Source organism: Carassius gibelio, chromosome A20, assembly GCF_023724105.1.
Source record: "Carassius gibelio isolate Cgi1373 ecotype wild population from Czech Republic chromosome A20, carGib1.2-hapl.c, whole genome shotgun sequence".
Taxonomy (NCBI): domain Eukaryota; kingdom Metazoa; phylum Chordata; class Actinopteri; order Cypriniformes; family Cyprinidae; genus Carassius; species Carassius gibelio.
The window spans coordinates 20,507,045-20,521,069 of record NC_068390.1 but is presented as its reverse complement, the minus strand read 5'-3'; the positions used below and the strand labels follow the sequence as shown (position 1 = coordinate 20,521,069).

At 37.9% G+C, this 14,025-nt stretch overlaps 3 protein-coding genes across 3 annotated transcripts; 1 reads left to right on the top strand and 2 right to left on the bottom strand.

Annotated features, from left to right (window-relative positions):
• Positions 1–146: 146 nt before the first annotated feature.
• Positions 147–1,016, bottom strand: il17a/f3 (interleukin 17a/f3). Its single transcript, XM_052535613.1, has 3 exons — positions 963–1,016; positions 556–731; positions 147–393 (listed from the first exon to the last, which is right to left on the bottom strand). The coding sequence occupies exons 1-3, from the start codon at positions 975–977 to the stop codon at positions 150–152; spliced, it is 435 nt and encodes a 144-aa protein (XP_052391573.1). The 5' UTR covers positions 978–1,016; the 3' UTR covers positions 147–149.
• A 1,849-nt stretch (positions 1,017–2,865) lies between these two features.
• Positions 2,866–11,344, bottom strand: LOC127938761 (DNA replication licensing factor MCM3-like). Its single transcript, XM_052535611.1, has 17 exons — positions 10,370–11,344; positions 10,090–10,202; positions 9,628–9,836; positions 9,354–9,484; positions 8,320–8,558; positions 8,080–8,188; positions 7,737–7,890; positions 7,054–7,185; positions 6,730–6,938; positions 6,395–6,569; positions 6,065–6,191; positions 5,207–5,357; positions 4,931–5,071; positions 4,581–4,687; positions 4,212–4,276; positions 3,824–3,908; positions 2,866–3,632 (listed from the first exon to the last, which is right to left on the bottom strand). The coding sequence occupies exons 1-17, from the start codon at positions 10,442–10,444 to the stop codon at positions 3,434–3,436; spliced, it is 2,421 nt and encodes an 806-aa protein (XP_052391571.1). The 5' UTR covers positions 10,445–11,344; the 3' UTR covers positions 2,866–3,433.
• Positions 11,345–11,578: 234 nt separating this feature from the next.
• LOC127938236 (membrane progestin receptor beta-like) lies at positions 11,579–13,362 on the top strand. The gene is made up of 2 exons (XM_052534695.1): positions 11,579–11,703; positions 12,273–13,362. The coding sequence occupies exons 1-2, from the start codon at positions 11,672–11,674 to the stop codon at positions 13,360–13,362; spliced, it is 1,122 nt and encodes a 373-aa protein (XP_052390655.1). The 5' UTR covers positions 11,579–11,671.
• Positions 13,363–14,025: the final 663 nt, after the last annotated feature.

The following is a 14,025-nucleotide window of genomic DNA, read 5'->3' as shown; positions in this document are numbered from 1 at the left end:
TACAAAGCAAAAAGGTTACAATATATTTCAATTATCAAGATAATAAATAAAGCTGATCAATGCCACATAACTTTTCTGTACTTATAGGCAGATTAATGCAACAATATAGATATACAGAATATATAACATAGTAAGAGTACAGTATAGAACTAATTCTGTGGCACAACAACGGGTAGAACACATGTACAGCCCAGACTAACTATTTTAGTCTCTAGTTTAAGGGCATGGTGCATAGCATTTTTGTTCTTCACTCTCCTTAGGACGTTGATCTGGTAATAAATGGGTTTAGATTCCAGTCCGAAGTCTTCCTCACCATCTTTGGTTAAACAGCTTTTTTTTTCACATTTTGCCTCAGAGATTTTCGATGGGATTCGTGAACTGTCCCAGGATTCTCTGAATTAAAACATTTATAAAGATTCACTTACAAAAAAGTTAAATTGACCAAACAACCTAAAACTACTCCAAATCACTGCTATGATTCATGTATTTGTTGCACAAGAACATATCACATATCACACATATGATATGAGATCAAAATGAACAACTGTAACTCACTCGTATGTCCATGGTGACAGAGATCTGCTTGGAGAAGGGTGGACGTTCACTGAGATGTTCAGAGATGGATCCAAGATGACCCGCTTTTCTTTTATTGATTTTCTTTTAGACCTTTTCTGAGAAGCACCATTTAATAAATGGACAAGCAGGTAAAGCAGCAGCACAGCTCTGAAAACCTGAGGAGATGGAGACAGAGGACTGCAGTGGAATGCTTGAACGGTTGGTTCTGATATTATTCTTTTGCCTAAACATCCGAAATCTCTGAAAGTGAAAATCAACAACAACAAAAAAGCCTTTGCAAACTTTAGTCAAATTTTAAATTCAAGTAGCTTATTTAGCTCACTTTTATTCCCCTAATATGACGAACAACATCATTACAATTTTATTAATTGGTGTCACAAACTCACCAAAGAGAGCTGCATCTTCAGAATAAAAATGGAAGTCCCCTGATGGCTCTTCAGAGCTGGAACACACAAAGCACAGCAAGTGTCTGAGCCCTGCATCTAGCCTTCTTCTGTTTATATGGGCTGGTGAGGAAGCCTTTAACTGCCTGATCTTGATGTAGATAGAGACAAATCTGGAGTACTGTAGATAATCATCTTGAGAACATTTAACTCTGATAATGACGACCAATTTGCAATGCATGTTTTTTTTTTTTTTTTTTTGTAATATCTGTTCATCGGTTCTTCACATTTAATATAAAAGGTGGGCTAGAAGGGTGTTTTTTTTAGAGGTTCTTCCGTTTCATATATGTTCATCTTGGGCACTTAAACTCTGCACTCTCCCACATTCTTATATTTCACCCATATACACATCAGCAGACTTCTGAATAACAAATTTGTATACAGCAGTGCACTGAGATGCATTTTATATGGGTCAGCAGCTTTGACAGGATATGTTGATTGTGTTCTGAAAGGACTGGGTTTTTGCTGCAATAGCTGAGACAAAGTGACCCATATATATGTGAACTAATACAAATGCATGTGCATGCACATAAAAAAACCCCCTAAGATGTCTAATCTAAGTGTGTCTAGCCTGCTTATTGAGATCTTAAAAGTTTCATTGGCTTAAACGTTTCTCAGCTGTTAATAATTATAAATAATGCAGTGAGACCCTTTTAATTTATTAATCTGTTAATGTTAAGATATAAATGTATAAAGTGTTCATAATATTTGAACTATTTTGTTAGCCAATGTGAAATATTAAAATCTTTTTTTTTTTTTTTTGTTCAGCAAAGATGCATTAAATTGGTCAAAAGTGTTTTATGTTACAATTTCTGTTTCAAATAATAATAATAATAATAATGTTCTTTTATTAATCAAAGAATTCTGTGGGAAGAAAATGCATCACAGTTTCCAGAAAAAATATTAAGCAACATTGATTACTGTTTTCAACACTGATTTTAAGAAACATTTCTTTAGCAGCGAATCAGCATTTGCTGAAGAATCACGTGAAGACTGCAAAAAATGGCTGCTTAAAATTCAGCTTTAATATTACAGGAATAAATTACATTTAAAAAAAATTCAAATAGAAAAAAATAATAATTTTGGATTCTGATAATATTAGTTTTTAACTATTGTGTGTTGAAGTGAACGGGAAGTCATATTACTAGTAATACATGCTGTAAATGTATATTGTTACTTCATGTTAATGATTTTGTTAACGTTAATCCATACATCCCTGCTGTAAAGCGTTGGTGCTTATAAAGAGTACTTATTGAACGGGTTACATTTAGCAATTTCAGTGTTAAATTTGCCCGCAATATATCAACTGACACTTGTAGCCCTACACAGTGCTCTTATACTCCTCCACTAATTTCAATTTAGGTCACTGAAATGCTGACTCGTTTCTTGAAACAGTATGTTCCAGCAGCCAACACTAACACGGCCACAAGGTTACGATAACATCTCCTGAGTCATTCTTAGAAAATAACATTACAAGCAGGTGAGAAAAACAAAAATGGTATGTTTAATGTTGAATGGCTTGAGAACCAGTTACAAAAATCTAAATTCAGCCTTTTATTCACTCTCACGTCATTTCAAACCTGAAACCTCAGCTGCCTTTTTGTCCGTACTGTATAATGGAAGTCAGTGGGGTCCAGTGTTGGGCAATAATAACTGGGAATGTCTGATGCATGACTAGAGGTTATGTGGCTTTCTGGTGTTACACAAAAGAGCAGAGATTTATGTAATGCTAGATCTTGATCATTAGTCTTTTGGTATATTAAAATAACAGTATGTGTATTGAATTCATAAGTATTTTTTTTATGTATAAGTATAGAGTAGAAAAATACAATGAAGTCAATGAGAAAACGTTTTTGTCAATTTTTTATTGACAGAGGCAGGACAATATTGGGAATTGAAGAATAAGTTGAAACCTCCATCTCCTACTTAAGCACCACAGCTCAATGTGCGTGGAGCATTAGGCCACAACTCCAACAGAACAACTGTATTCTGAAGTATATAACTGGACATTATTGACATTTTTTTTTTTTTTTTACATTTTCAGCGATTTAATTATTTTAAACAATAATTCAGTATTTACAAGTTGTAAAATAATGTAAAAAAAAAAAAGTAAAATAATCTGCAGACACTGGTCCAAACTATTCTTAAGAAAAATATAAAAGCCAACAGAAAAGGCTCATTTCTGAAGAATATTAACCAAATCTAAGAAAGCCGATAAACATTAAAAATATGTTACATAGAGAAAAAGAGCTAAAAATGTCTTGGCAAAAATCAAACTCGATTTTTTTTAATACATGCACTTAAGAAATTGAGTGAATGTGCATGCATGTACAAGAATATGAAAATAAACATAGCACACATACTGCAGATCTTCTGACATAGATCTACACTTGAACTCTCTCCAGAAAACACATTTATATAAGGAAGATGATGTCATCAGCCACCATAACCTGGTTGTCGTCCTGCATGCGGACGAGGGCAGCACGGACCTCAGTTTCTGTAAATGGTGATGGGCAGCTCTTGTTGATGCCCTCCATCAGAGCAATCATGCCAACTGACTGAGCATGAGAAGAGCGGAACACCTCCAGCAATGCGGTTTTAAACTCTTTCAACCTACAGCAAAAACACACACATGGTGCGTCAGACACACAGCAGCCGAAACAATCAGCTGTCCTGCAGGCCATGCAGTTTTGAGTGTTGAGAACTTAATCACAAACAATACTTCGAAAGGATGTGGCAGCCCTTTGAAAATGGCGAGTGTTAGAGATACAGAAAATCTCAGCAGCCGAATCCTAAATGCCTACCTGTCATCGGACAACTCTGAGTGACCGTTCTGATCAGGAATGTCCATCGCCTCCTCATCCTGCCTCGCAGGAGCTGGGGACTGAACTGAGAACAAAATAAATTATTCATATCATTTGAATGTGCATTTTATGTGCATTAAAAGATGCTTAATATCCTAATACTTAAAACATTCTAATTATAATATTTTCATTTTCTTATTAATTACATTCATTTCACTTTACACTCTATTTTATTAATTTCTATGTTTAAAAAATATTTCAAAATATGTTTTATATATATATATATATATATATAATGAAATGTTGTATTTACTTAAAACATAATGTAGAATTAATTTAACCCATTCAGTGTAACAAATATAAAATGTTTGTTGCTGGTTTAGCTTACTTTGTGGTACTTCAGTCTCAGTATCAAAGTCATAGGGGTCATGTGACTCACTGCCCCGAGCTTGTCTGCGCTCAGAAAGGCAAAAAGGAGAAAACACACTCAGAAAATGTCGCTTTTCCATCACAAGAACAAATTAGATTTTAATTTATTTAAAAACAGAAAACAGTTATTTGAAACCATAATATAACAATAATATAATAATATTTCAGAATATTGTTGTTCTTGCTGTGATCCGCCGTGATCGACTAAATTCAGCATTTGTGAGCTTTTTGACTTCTTTCAAGAATATAAAAACTTTTGAATGGCATGTGTGTCTTGGAAAATTCGTAATCAACAATTTTGCAAAGTTTTCGTGGAATAACACTAGACCTTTTTCTCAGTCTTCGAGGTGTGTCTCGTACTTCATCCTCCTCTTCATCCTCTGAGGCTGCGTCTTGCTCACCATTTCTAGAGCGCTTACGTTCCTTCTCCAAAACCTAAAGAATGAGGAATAAGGGATGGAGACATTCATTAAATTGACAGAAAATCAACCCAAGTTCAACAGAAGTACAACAAATTAAAAAGTAGGAATCTGTGAACTCCATCTATAAGGTACCTATATCTTAAAAAAATAATCTAAAGGATAAAAGTCATAATTCAAATAAAATCTTTCTAATATCAAGAAAACAACTGTGACCAATGAGCTGCAATACAAACAAAAATGAAAAAAATTTCAAGACCTTCTTGAAATAGGCAAACTGCACAAGCTCTACAGCAACTTCTGCGTCCACCAGCTCCACAACTTTGCTCATGCGAGCTTTGGCGTGAGCTGTAGACAGACGGATCAAAGTCTCCAGGGTCCTAGCAGTGACGGGTGACGTCTGAGGACAAAACACAGAACAGATTCATCAGATCAGTTACCTGACAGCATAAGAACTTTTACCAACTATTTACCAATACCTGACCAAAAAAACAACTCATAAGTTTGACGAGCTTGTAAACACGGCTGCATTTACCCGTGCAATATCAGAGCCGAGCTGTTCCTGGCTGCGCAGACGTGAGTACTCCTCTGCAATGTGATTGGCTGCATCTTGAGTCAGAACAGGAGAAAGAGCCTTGGCAACATGGATGTACTTCCTCATGAACGCTTTGCTCACCACTCGGTCCCTAAAAAAAGATCATAAAAAAAAATGTAGGTGTATAATAATGGGTTCACATACAGCTAAGAATGTGAAAAACATTAGCATGCAGAGCTTTTTTTTTATGCATTATTAAACTACCTTTACACTACCTTTAAAGACGCATTAAAATTATAAAAAGTGACATTAATAATGTTACAAATGATTTCTATAACAAATCAATTATGTTCTTTGGAACTTTCTATTAATTAAATAATCCTGAATACAGTAGATCTCGGTTCCCAGAGAAATTTTAAACATCACAACTGTTTTCAATTTTTATAATAATATGAAAAGTTTCCAGATCAACATACTAGAATGATTTCCGAAAGATCATGCCACACTGAATACTGGACTGATGACTGCTAAAAAAATTCACAGGAATTAACTACATTTTAAAATGTACTACAATGGAAAAGTTACTTTAAATTGCAGTAATATATCATATTGCTGCTTTTGCTGTATTCATGATCAAATAAATACACCCTAGGTGAGCATAAGAGATTTTCAGAAACATTTTAAACATCTTACAAAGCCCAAATATTTAAACAGTAATATATTTTCTTGAAAAAGTAGAAAAGCAAAACATGGCATCCCTATTCAAATATGGGGCATGCCATGTTGCAATATCATAAACCCTCTGAGTAACCCACTGTGATTTGCATTAGAGAAGGAAATGACAGAGTGAGTCTTTACTTGATTTTTTTGCTGCCATGGAGGAGTGGATTGTGTTTCTCGTACACTTGTAGCTCCTCTTCTTCCTCCTGCGTTACATCAGGGTCTTCAGTGGCAAGTGCATCAACTGTACCACCAAGAGCAAAAGCTGAAACACACAAACGCATGGGAGACCAATAAACACTACAGCAGAGACTATTTGCAGCATGATCCACAGAATATAATTTTCAATGTTAAAATACTTTCTCCTATTCCATTTTTAAGCAACTCTATTTGATGACCGTAACTGCACAGAAATGGCAAACCTAACACTAAATAAAAAGTATAAAATGTTTGTCTATCAGCTTGTACCTGCTCCGTCCTGCTCATGAGGATCTCTGTAGCGGTGCATGCGCAAGACGTGGTCGGAGATCTCACGGTCCTGCTCTGGGTCCATCTGATCCAGCATGATGAAGAGCAAGTCAAAACGAGACAGCAGGGAGTCCTGCAGACCGATGTTCTCCATGGGGGTCTTATACTGATCATACTGCAGACGACGAGAGAGAAACAGAGTTGCTATTCGCATCAACTATAATCCAGATCCTTGCTCGATCAAGTCTGATCGCCTGAACTAAACTTGATATTTATTAAGAATAACATTCTGAAACAATGCAAGCCGTCTTACTTAAGATCTTATGAACACTTACTCGGCCATAGACAGGGTTGGCAGCTGCCAGGACACTGCAGCGGGCGTTCAGTCGGGCGTGGATGCCGGCCTTAGCGATGGTGACCCGTCCCTGTTCCATGACCTCATGGATAGCAGTGCGATCCATATCTGACATTTTGTCAAACTCGTCGATACAGACCACCCCTCGATCCCCCAAAACCATGGCGCCAGCCTCGAGACGTCGCTCACCTGAGAGACAGACACAACTTAATATTAAGAGAACAACCAAAACTCTGAAATAAGCAAAGCTGTTACTAATGAACCTATGGGTCATTGTCTTAATGGTGTGTGTGGATCACAGTACCTGTCTCTTGGTCAGTGGTGACGGCTGCGGTCAGACCCACACCTGACGAGCCTCGGCCTGTGGTGGGAATGGCACGAGGAGCAGTGTGCAGAACATACCGAAGCAGCTGAGACTTGGCCACTGAGGGGTCACCTGAGAAATAGAGATATACATGCGGAATTTAAACATCTTATCATCTTATGTGTTCATTTACTAAGTATTTTGTGTAAAATGATTTTATTTGAAGCTATCAAATAGAATACAATACTGTCAAAAATGGGTTTTTTTTCTATAATATAAATCCATTCTGCAGATTTTCCCTCATAATAAGTGCATACATTTAGAAATGAACACTAGTTTTAATCGTTATCATTTTTAAAATCCAGTAAACTGATCAATTCTGCGCCATCTGCTGGGTCTGTAAAGAACAGCGCCCAGAGACATCATTAAAGCACTGAAAACAGGTGAAAAAAATATTTTGCCATTATTACATCACTATTACCATTTCTCTCACAGAATATGAATAGGGCTTCTATATTTTAGGAAAGGGTGTACTTGCAAGATGATTATCAAATTTCGGGCCTCAAACAGTTTGAAACACCTAGTTTAGATGTCTAGCACAGAAAACAATTTGTAAATATGAATCATTAACTTTTCCTTAAATGTCTCTCATTTCTTCTGTGCAAATCTAAGCAATTAAATACCTATGAGCAGCACATTGATGTCTCCTCTAATGCGTGAGCCGTTCTCCAAAACCTTCTCCACCCCTCCCAGAAGCATACATAGAATCGCCTTCTTTATGTACTCGTGACCATGAATGCTTGGGGCCAGGGAGCGAGCCAACGTATCAAACAAATTCTACAGGAGTAGAAACAAAAATATTAACCATTTTACATATTAACTATTAACCATATTAAGGGAACATAACTTTACCAAACTCTTGTCTCCAAATTATTGATGCACGAGGCATGAGTACAAATCTTTAGATCTATTTCACAACAATTACGTGTCCAAATCTTAGACACATTTACACATCCATCCTCTTACCTTCGAGCGAGTTCTGCAGAAGCTTTTGATCTTGGACACATCATCTGCACAGAAGAAGTGAGAGACTTCTTTGCTCATCTGTTTGACGTGGCAGGCGATCATAATGGTCCTGAATAAGCACACACGGGGAACAAAACACATCATAGATTTAGCAAATCATATTATGAACATTTATATTTTAAATAGCAATTATACAAATAAAACTGATTTTATAGTGATAAAATTCCAAAACAGCTTTACCTGAAGGTGCCTGAGGTGAACCCCCCCTTCTTGCCAGGCAGGCAGCGGTAGGTGCCGATCACCTGCGTACGGTCCCCTGGCTTTACAGCATCCACCAAGTCATTGTCCAGGATGATGTCCACAGAGCGGGGCAGCTGACCGGCAGGGGCTTTCTCGGGCATTTCCTGCACTGTGATGGTCTGGTGGTCCTTATAGATGGACAGACCGAACTCAGTCTCAAGTGGATTGTTCTCCTCATCCTAAATGGATCAAACATAGAAAGTGAGAACATTTAAGAAACCATTATGAACAATCTAGACCAGGGATAATCAAACAGAGGTCCAGCAGGCTGCTACAGTACAGTTCAGCATTAAAAAAAAATTGTTAATCACCCTCACTATTTCTCTCACAGACTATAAGTATGTATCTATAAATACATAAGTGACTATGAATTTTACAAATAAGGGTGGGGGGGAAATCATACATATGGACGCATGATCAGGTACCCTCTGAATTAAAAGCTAGCGTATGGAAGCACTTTGGCTTAGAGCTCTGCATGGGATTGTTTTCTTAATCCCACTTCCGCAATTTTTGCGTCATATCAAATCACTTCCATTTGTTTTATTTAAAAAAAACATTGCAAGCAAATTCATTGGCTCAGTGGTAGAGCATTGCGTTAGCAGCATAAAAGGTTGTGGGTTCGATTCCCAGGGAACACGTTAGGTAAAAAATGTTAGCCTGAATGCACTGTAGGTCGCTTTGGATAGGTATCTGCTAAATGCATAAAACATTTTCTGATCATAACAATTACTTTAAAAAAAATGTGTCTAGAAAAAATATGCATCGATAATCATTGTATCATCGCATCAAAGCCCTCTGAATCGCAACTGAATCTAATCATGAGGTGCCTAGAGATTCCCACCCCTATTTAGAAAGTGGTTTCTCACAAGGTCATCATGAAATTTGGGGCATCCAAACATTTGGAAAACTCCTGATCCTAAATATCTATGTGCTTTTCCACTAATCTAAGCGTTCAGGTGGGACAAATACAGTACCTTGGTGGGATAAATGGCACTTGAAGGAAAAGCATCTAAAGAGGTCATATCAGTGTATTTGCGCTCCATGGTCTTCTTAGTGGCTGGGCAGTAGTGCACACTGCGTACTACTTTGGGACGCACCAAAGAGCCTGTAAACACAAGGAGAACATTTTATAGATTAACCATCCATGCAACATATGAACTCATTACGTGCATCAGAATCAGAAGGAGCTTCATTACCAAAAGGTAAATAAATAACCTTTATAAATACATTAATAAAGTTTGGACCTACATTTGGTGACGATGCCCTCCAAACACACCACGCTACCCAGCAGGCGAGAGGTCAAGGTTCGTGGGGAGACGTGTTTGCTGCCGAAGCTGCCCTCCAGACCGATGAAGAACTCTTCGTGTTGCTTGGCATAAGTAGCATCTATTGAAGCCACCAGATCTTTCAGGGCACGCTGGAACGCCAGGAGCTCTTCAAAAGCATTATTCAGCAGCCTGAGGACCAGAGACCAGAGTTTAGTTCAATGAAAACATGTCATAATCTTAAAACTATAATTTCAGATAATCTCAGAACAACATACTATTTGAAATGCATATATATATAAATCATTATGCATGACATACTAATACATTTATGTGCGTATATACACATACACAGTTAAGTACTTTAATATAATTGAACTATGGATTGTACATAAACTGTACTGTAAAGTAGAAGTAGAAGAACCATTTAAAAAGCTGAACATACTTGGCTGCTCGCTTTTCGTTGCGGCGGCGGAGGTCGTTGAGGTTCACAATGAGTCTGGATTTGTTTTCGCTGATCATCTCTCGCACTTTACTCTGATAAATGCCCTGGTCTTGCTGGAAAAAAGGTAGAAACGCAGGAAAACATTTGTTAACAAACAAAAACGTTTTAAAGTAACGTAATTTAAATCATGCTTTATAAGAGTGGGCCTTTGTCCCTGTAAGGAACATTCACTTCTGTAGTTTAACAGTTAATAAATATATAATAGATGTGTTATATTTACATCATCGTCAAGAAAATCCAGGTAATCCCTCTGCGCCTCCCTCATTTCCTGATCGTCCAGAACCTCACCAGCCATTTTTCTGTATAGCTTTTAAAAGTGTTGAGAAATGCTCAGTGCAGAACACCTCGTGTCGATCTCAGCTCTGTTGTGGGTCTTTTCGCGCCAACAGGCTTCTGTCGCTGTGGAATCCGAGTGCTGATTGGTCAACACACCGGTGACTCATCTACATATTCTGTCTCTTGGGTTGCTGCGTCCAATCGAATCCGCAGAATGAAGATTCGCACGGCCCGCCTTAGTGTTTCGCGCGAAAATTGTGGCAGAGCTGCGCATGCGCTCACAACAAAACATGAGCATTACGGAGGATCAGTTGTGAAGAAAATGGTCATTGCCGACAGTGCACTTTAAAGTTAATGCCAGTATGTCATGTTTGACTGGGGGACATCAGTTCTGTTTAAAGCTAGTTTTAATTGTTAGATGACTACACGTTGTATGGTTGCCATCATAAAAAGCAGCATAATAATAAATAGTAGTTTTCCTACTCTCAAAGCAGATGTTAAGCAGAACGACAGTTTCAATCACCATTCACTTTCACTGTATAGAAAAGATGCAATGACATAAATGGTGATTTAAGTTGTGGTTTTACTAAATAAAATTTCCTCTCCTTTAAATCTACAGTAGGCCTACCGCAAGGGTCCCTATATTTTTGTTTCTGATCGCTGGGAATAACTGATACGAATAGTACAGCAATTTTCCAAAATGCTTGTAATTGTGTACATTTCCAGAACATGTGCAATATTTCTTCCGATCTGAAAAAATATAATGTAAATAGAGACCTATTAAGAGAGGTAAACATTTCTTATCTATCATACATGCTTTAATAGCCTACCATCTAGAGGCGAATATCTGTACCGTAGCCTAATGTGTGGTTTATTTTTTATTTTTGAATCATATAACCTGCTGGACAATTTCAGACATCGAAGTACTGTTTTCTGGATTTTATCAAAATCATGTAAGCCCACTATACAATATTAGGGTTTGAAGTCATATAATTTTTTTTCGTTCAGACATTTGCTCTTTCGAAGAATGAACTGAGTGATGTCTTGTGAACTGAACTCAGTGAGTCATTTCAGTGAATTGTAACCACGCCCACATTCACGAGAAGCCACCGGGGGACACAACAGGTCTCTGTGGAGACTTTGACAGGCACACCGTAGTTGCCAAGGTTAAAATGCAAAAAGTCTGAGGATCAGATTTAATGTTTGGATCGATATGAAACCTCTTATATGTTAAAAAAAAAGAGGAATGAAGAGAGGCTTTCAACCGGTCCTGCACAGGTGAGGAGCTGCTAATTTATATAACGTTATGTATATAAAAAAACATAACTAGGCTATTTACACCCTTTTACTTAAAAGTAAGAATGAAGGATTTTCTGATTTTTCCACTCATAGATAGTTTCCAGCGTTTTGAAAGTATGTTTTATGTTATATAAAAAGTCACATATTCTTTCTTTCTTACTAAGAGTGACACTATATATATATATATATATATATATATATATATATACACACACACACACACACACACACACACACACACACACACACACACACATACATAGCCTATATACATGCATACTAATATGTCTCAAAACGTAGTGAGATCCCTATCTAGACAGCATTTCACAGCCAGTGTTTTAGAAAATAGAAATGCTGGTTTGGAGCAGGAGCACAGAGGACAATGTGAGTATACAATGATCAGTTGAACCAGGACAGTTATTAACTTATAAAGCTTAAAATGTTTAGTTCAGCAAGAATTGGCTCTTTGTCTGGCAGAGGTATGAATCATGGCTTGCTGATTTGTCTATATCATTTATCCCTGTGCTGTTTTCTGCTTGTCGTTGCAGCAGAACATTGACATTGATCCAGAGTTTCACCATGTCAAGTGGAGTTTTGGGCCGCCTGGGTTCGCTGACTTTGAGTGTACAGCAGCTGAGTCAACTACCACACTTGTCGAACTGGTTGCCCCGTCTACCTTCACCTCAAGCCACCGTACTTGCCTCTGATGTGCCAAGCCTGTTTCGTGAACCCTATATCTTGTCAGGCTACCGTCCGGTGCATCAGGAATGGTGGAGCTACTTTTGTAGCCTCTTTCAATGCCACAATGAGTTGCTCAATACATGGACACACCTGCTGGCAATCCCTGTCATTCTACTCCAATTTTCTTTATTTGCAGGGACATGGGGGCTGACGCTCAACATGGCGTCTTTGCCTCTGTTTTTGTATGTGTTGTCATCACTTATCTACCTCAGTTTCAGTGTGGCCGCCCATCTGCTGCAGTCACACTCTGAACTAGCTCATTATTCCTTCTTCTTTGTAGACTACGTTGGTGTAGCTGTTTACCAATATGGCTGCTCACTAGGCCACTATTTTTACTGTTCGGAGCCAGCGTGGAGGAGCAGCCTAGTGGGTGTTTTGTTTCTGCCTGGTGCCGCAGTCCTGGCCTGGTTATCCTGCACCAGCTGCTGCTATGCCAAATTACGTTACCACCGTCCGTACCCTCTCTGCCGGAAGATCTGCCAGATCATTCCCACCAGCCTGGCATACATGCTTGACATTAGCCCAGTAGCACACCGCCTAGTCACCAGATCTTGGGATGAGCCGGTGTTGGTGTTTCATGCTCTGCAAGTGGGGTTTTTCATGTTAGCAGCTCTGTTTTTCTCTTGTCCTGTTCCTGAGCGCTTCTTTCCAGGGAGATGTGACATTGTGGGCCACGGACATCAGATCTTCCATATCTTCTTGGCCATGTGTACTATGTGCCAGCTGGAAGCAATGTTTAGAGACTTTCTGGTGCATCGGCATTCTGTTGTATATGTGCATGGAGAACCCTTCATCTTATTAGCTGGAGGATCATTCTTCTTGTTGGTGTTGTGCAGTGTTCTGACTGCAGTTCTTATGAGAGGAGCTCTGCAAAGGCAACTAAAGAAAAAAGTCTGAAAACAAAGTTTAAAATGATTTTACAAAGCAGATTTGCTTAGTTATATACTGTAGTACTAAGAGGTATTTATTAATATAAGTTTTAAAATTAAAATAATGTTTTTTTAGTGCATTTATTAGGAGAATTGTGATGGGATGTCTTTTCTTTGTTTCTTACTTTTTATTTTAAAAGTCCCACAATCACATTTTTGAAATCCCAGATATCAGCCTCAGGGAGGCAGTTTATATTTTAATGATCAAACACTTGTACAAATCAAACACAAATACTAAGTGGGTTTTTCCCACAAATTAATTCACTGCTGCTTAGGATAATCTACCATTTAGCCGACATTGACATTCCTCTGAGATCAAGTATGACTGTTTAGATGAAAATTTCTAGGACATGAGTTTTTCGAAAGCAAAAACATTAAAATTAAGAAATGAAGCTGGATTTGGCTCAAATTAGAATCAGGGAGAGTTTGAGGGGTAAGGGATAAGGGGGAAAAAAGAGGCTACATTTATTTTGCACTCAGCGTTGTCAGGCAGCTTTTTTGTGGTGGAGGAACGGATCAACTCTTGCTTGCTTCTTGTGTATCTTATAGAACATTATCTATTTTATATGTACTCTCTTCATACAATCGAAATGCAATCTGCAAGCCTGAACAAAAATTTCCTGCTCAAATA

Bases quoted from the DNA above. Each gene is read 5' to 3' on its own strand.
- LOC127938236 (XM_052534695.1), top strand. From the start codon at position 11,672: ATGAAGAGAGGCTTTCAACCGGTCCTGCACAG. The intron at 11,704-12,272 runs GTGAGGAGCTGC...TTGTCGTTGCAG, and splicing joins TTTCAACCGGTCCTGCACAG to CAGAACATTGACATTGATCC.
- LOC127938761 (XM_052535611.1), bottom strand. From the start codon at position 10,444: ATGGCTGGTGAGGTTCTGGACGATCAGGAAATGAGGGAGGCGCAGAGG. The intron at 6,192-6,394 runs GTACAAGCTGAT...TGTGTGTTTCAG, and splicing joins TCATGAGCAGGACGGAGCAG to CTTTTGCTCTTGGTGGTACA. The intron at 4,277-4,580 runs GTCTAGTGTTAT...TTCTGAGCGCAG, and splicing joins CCTCGAAGACTGAGAAAAAG to ACAAGCTCGGGGCAGTGAGT.
- il17a/f3 (XM_052535613.1), bottom strand. The intron at 394-555 runs GTGAGTTACAGT...GTTTTAATTCAG, and splicing joins CTGTCACCATGGACATACGA to AGAATCCTGGGACAGTTCAC.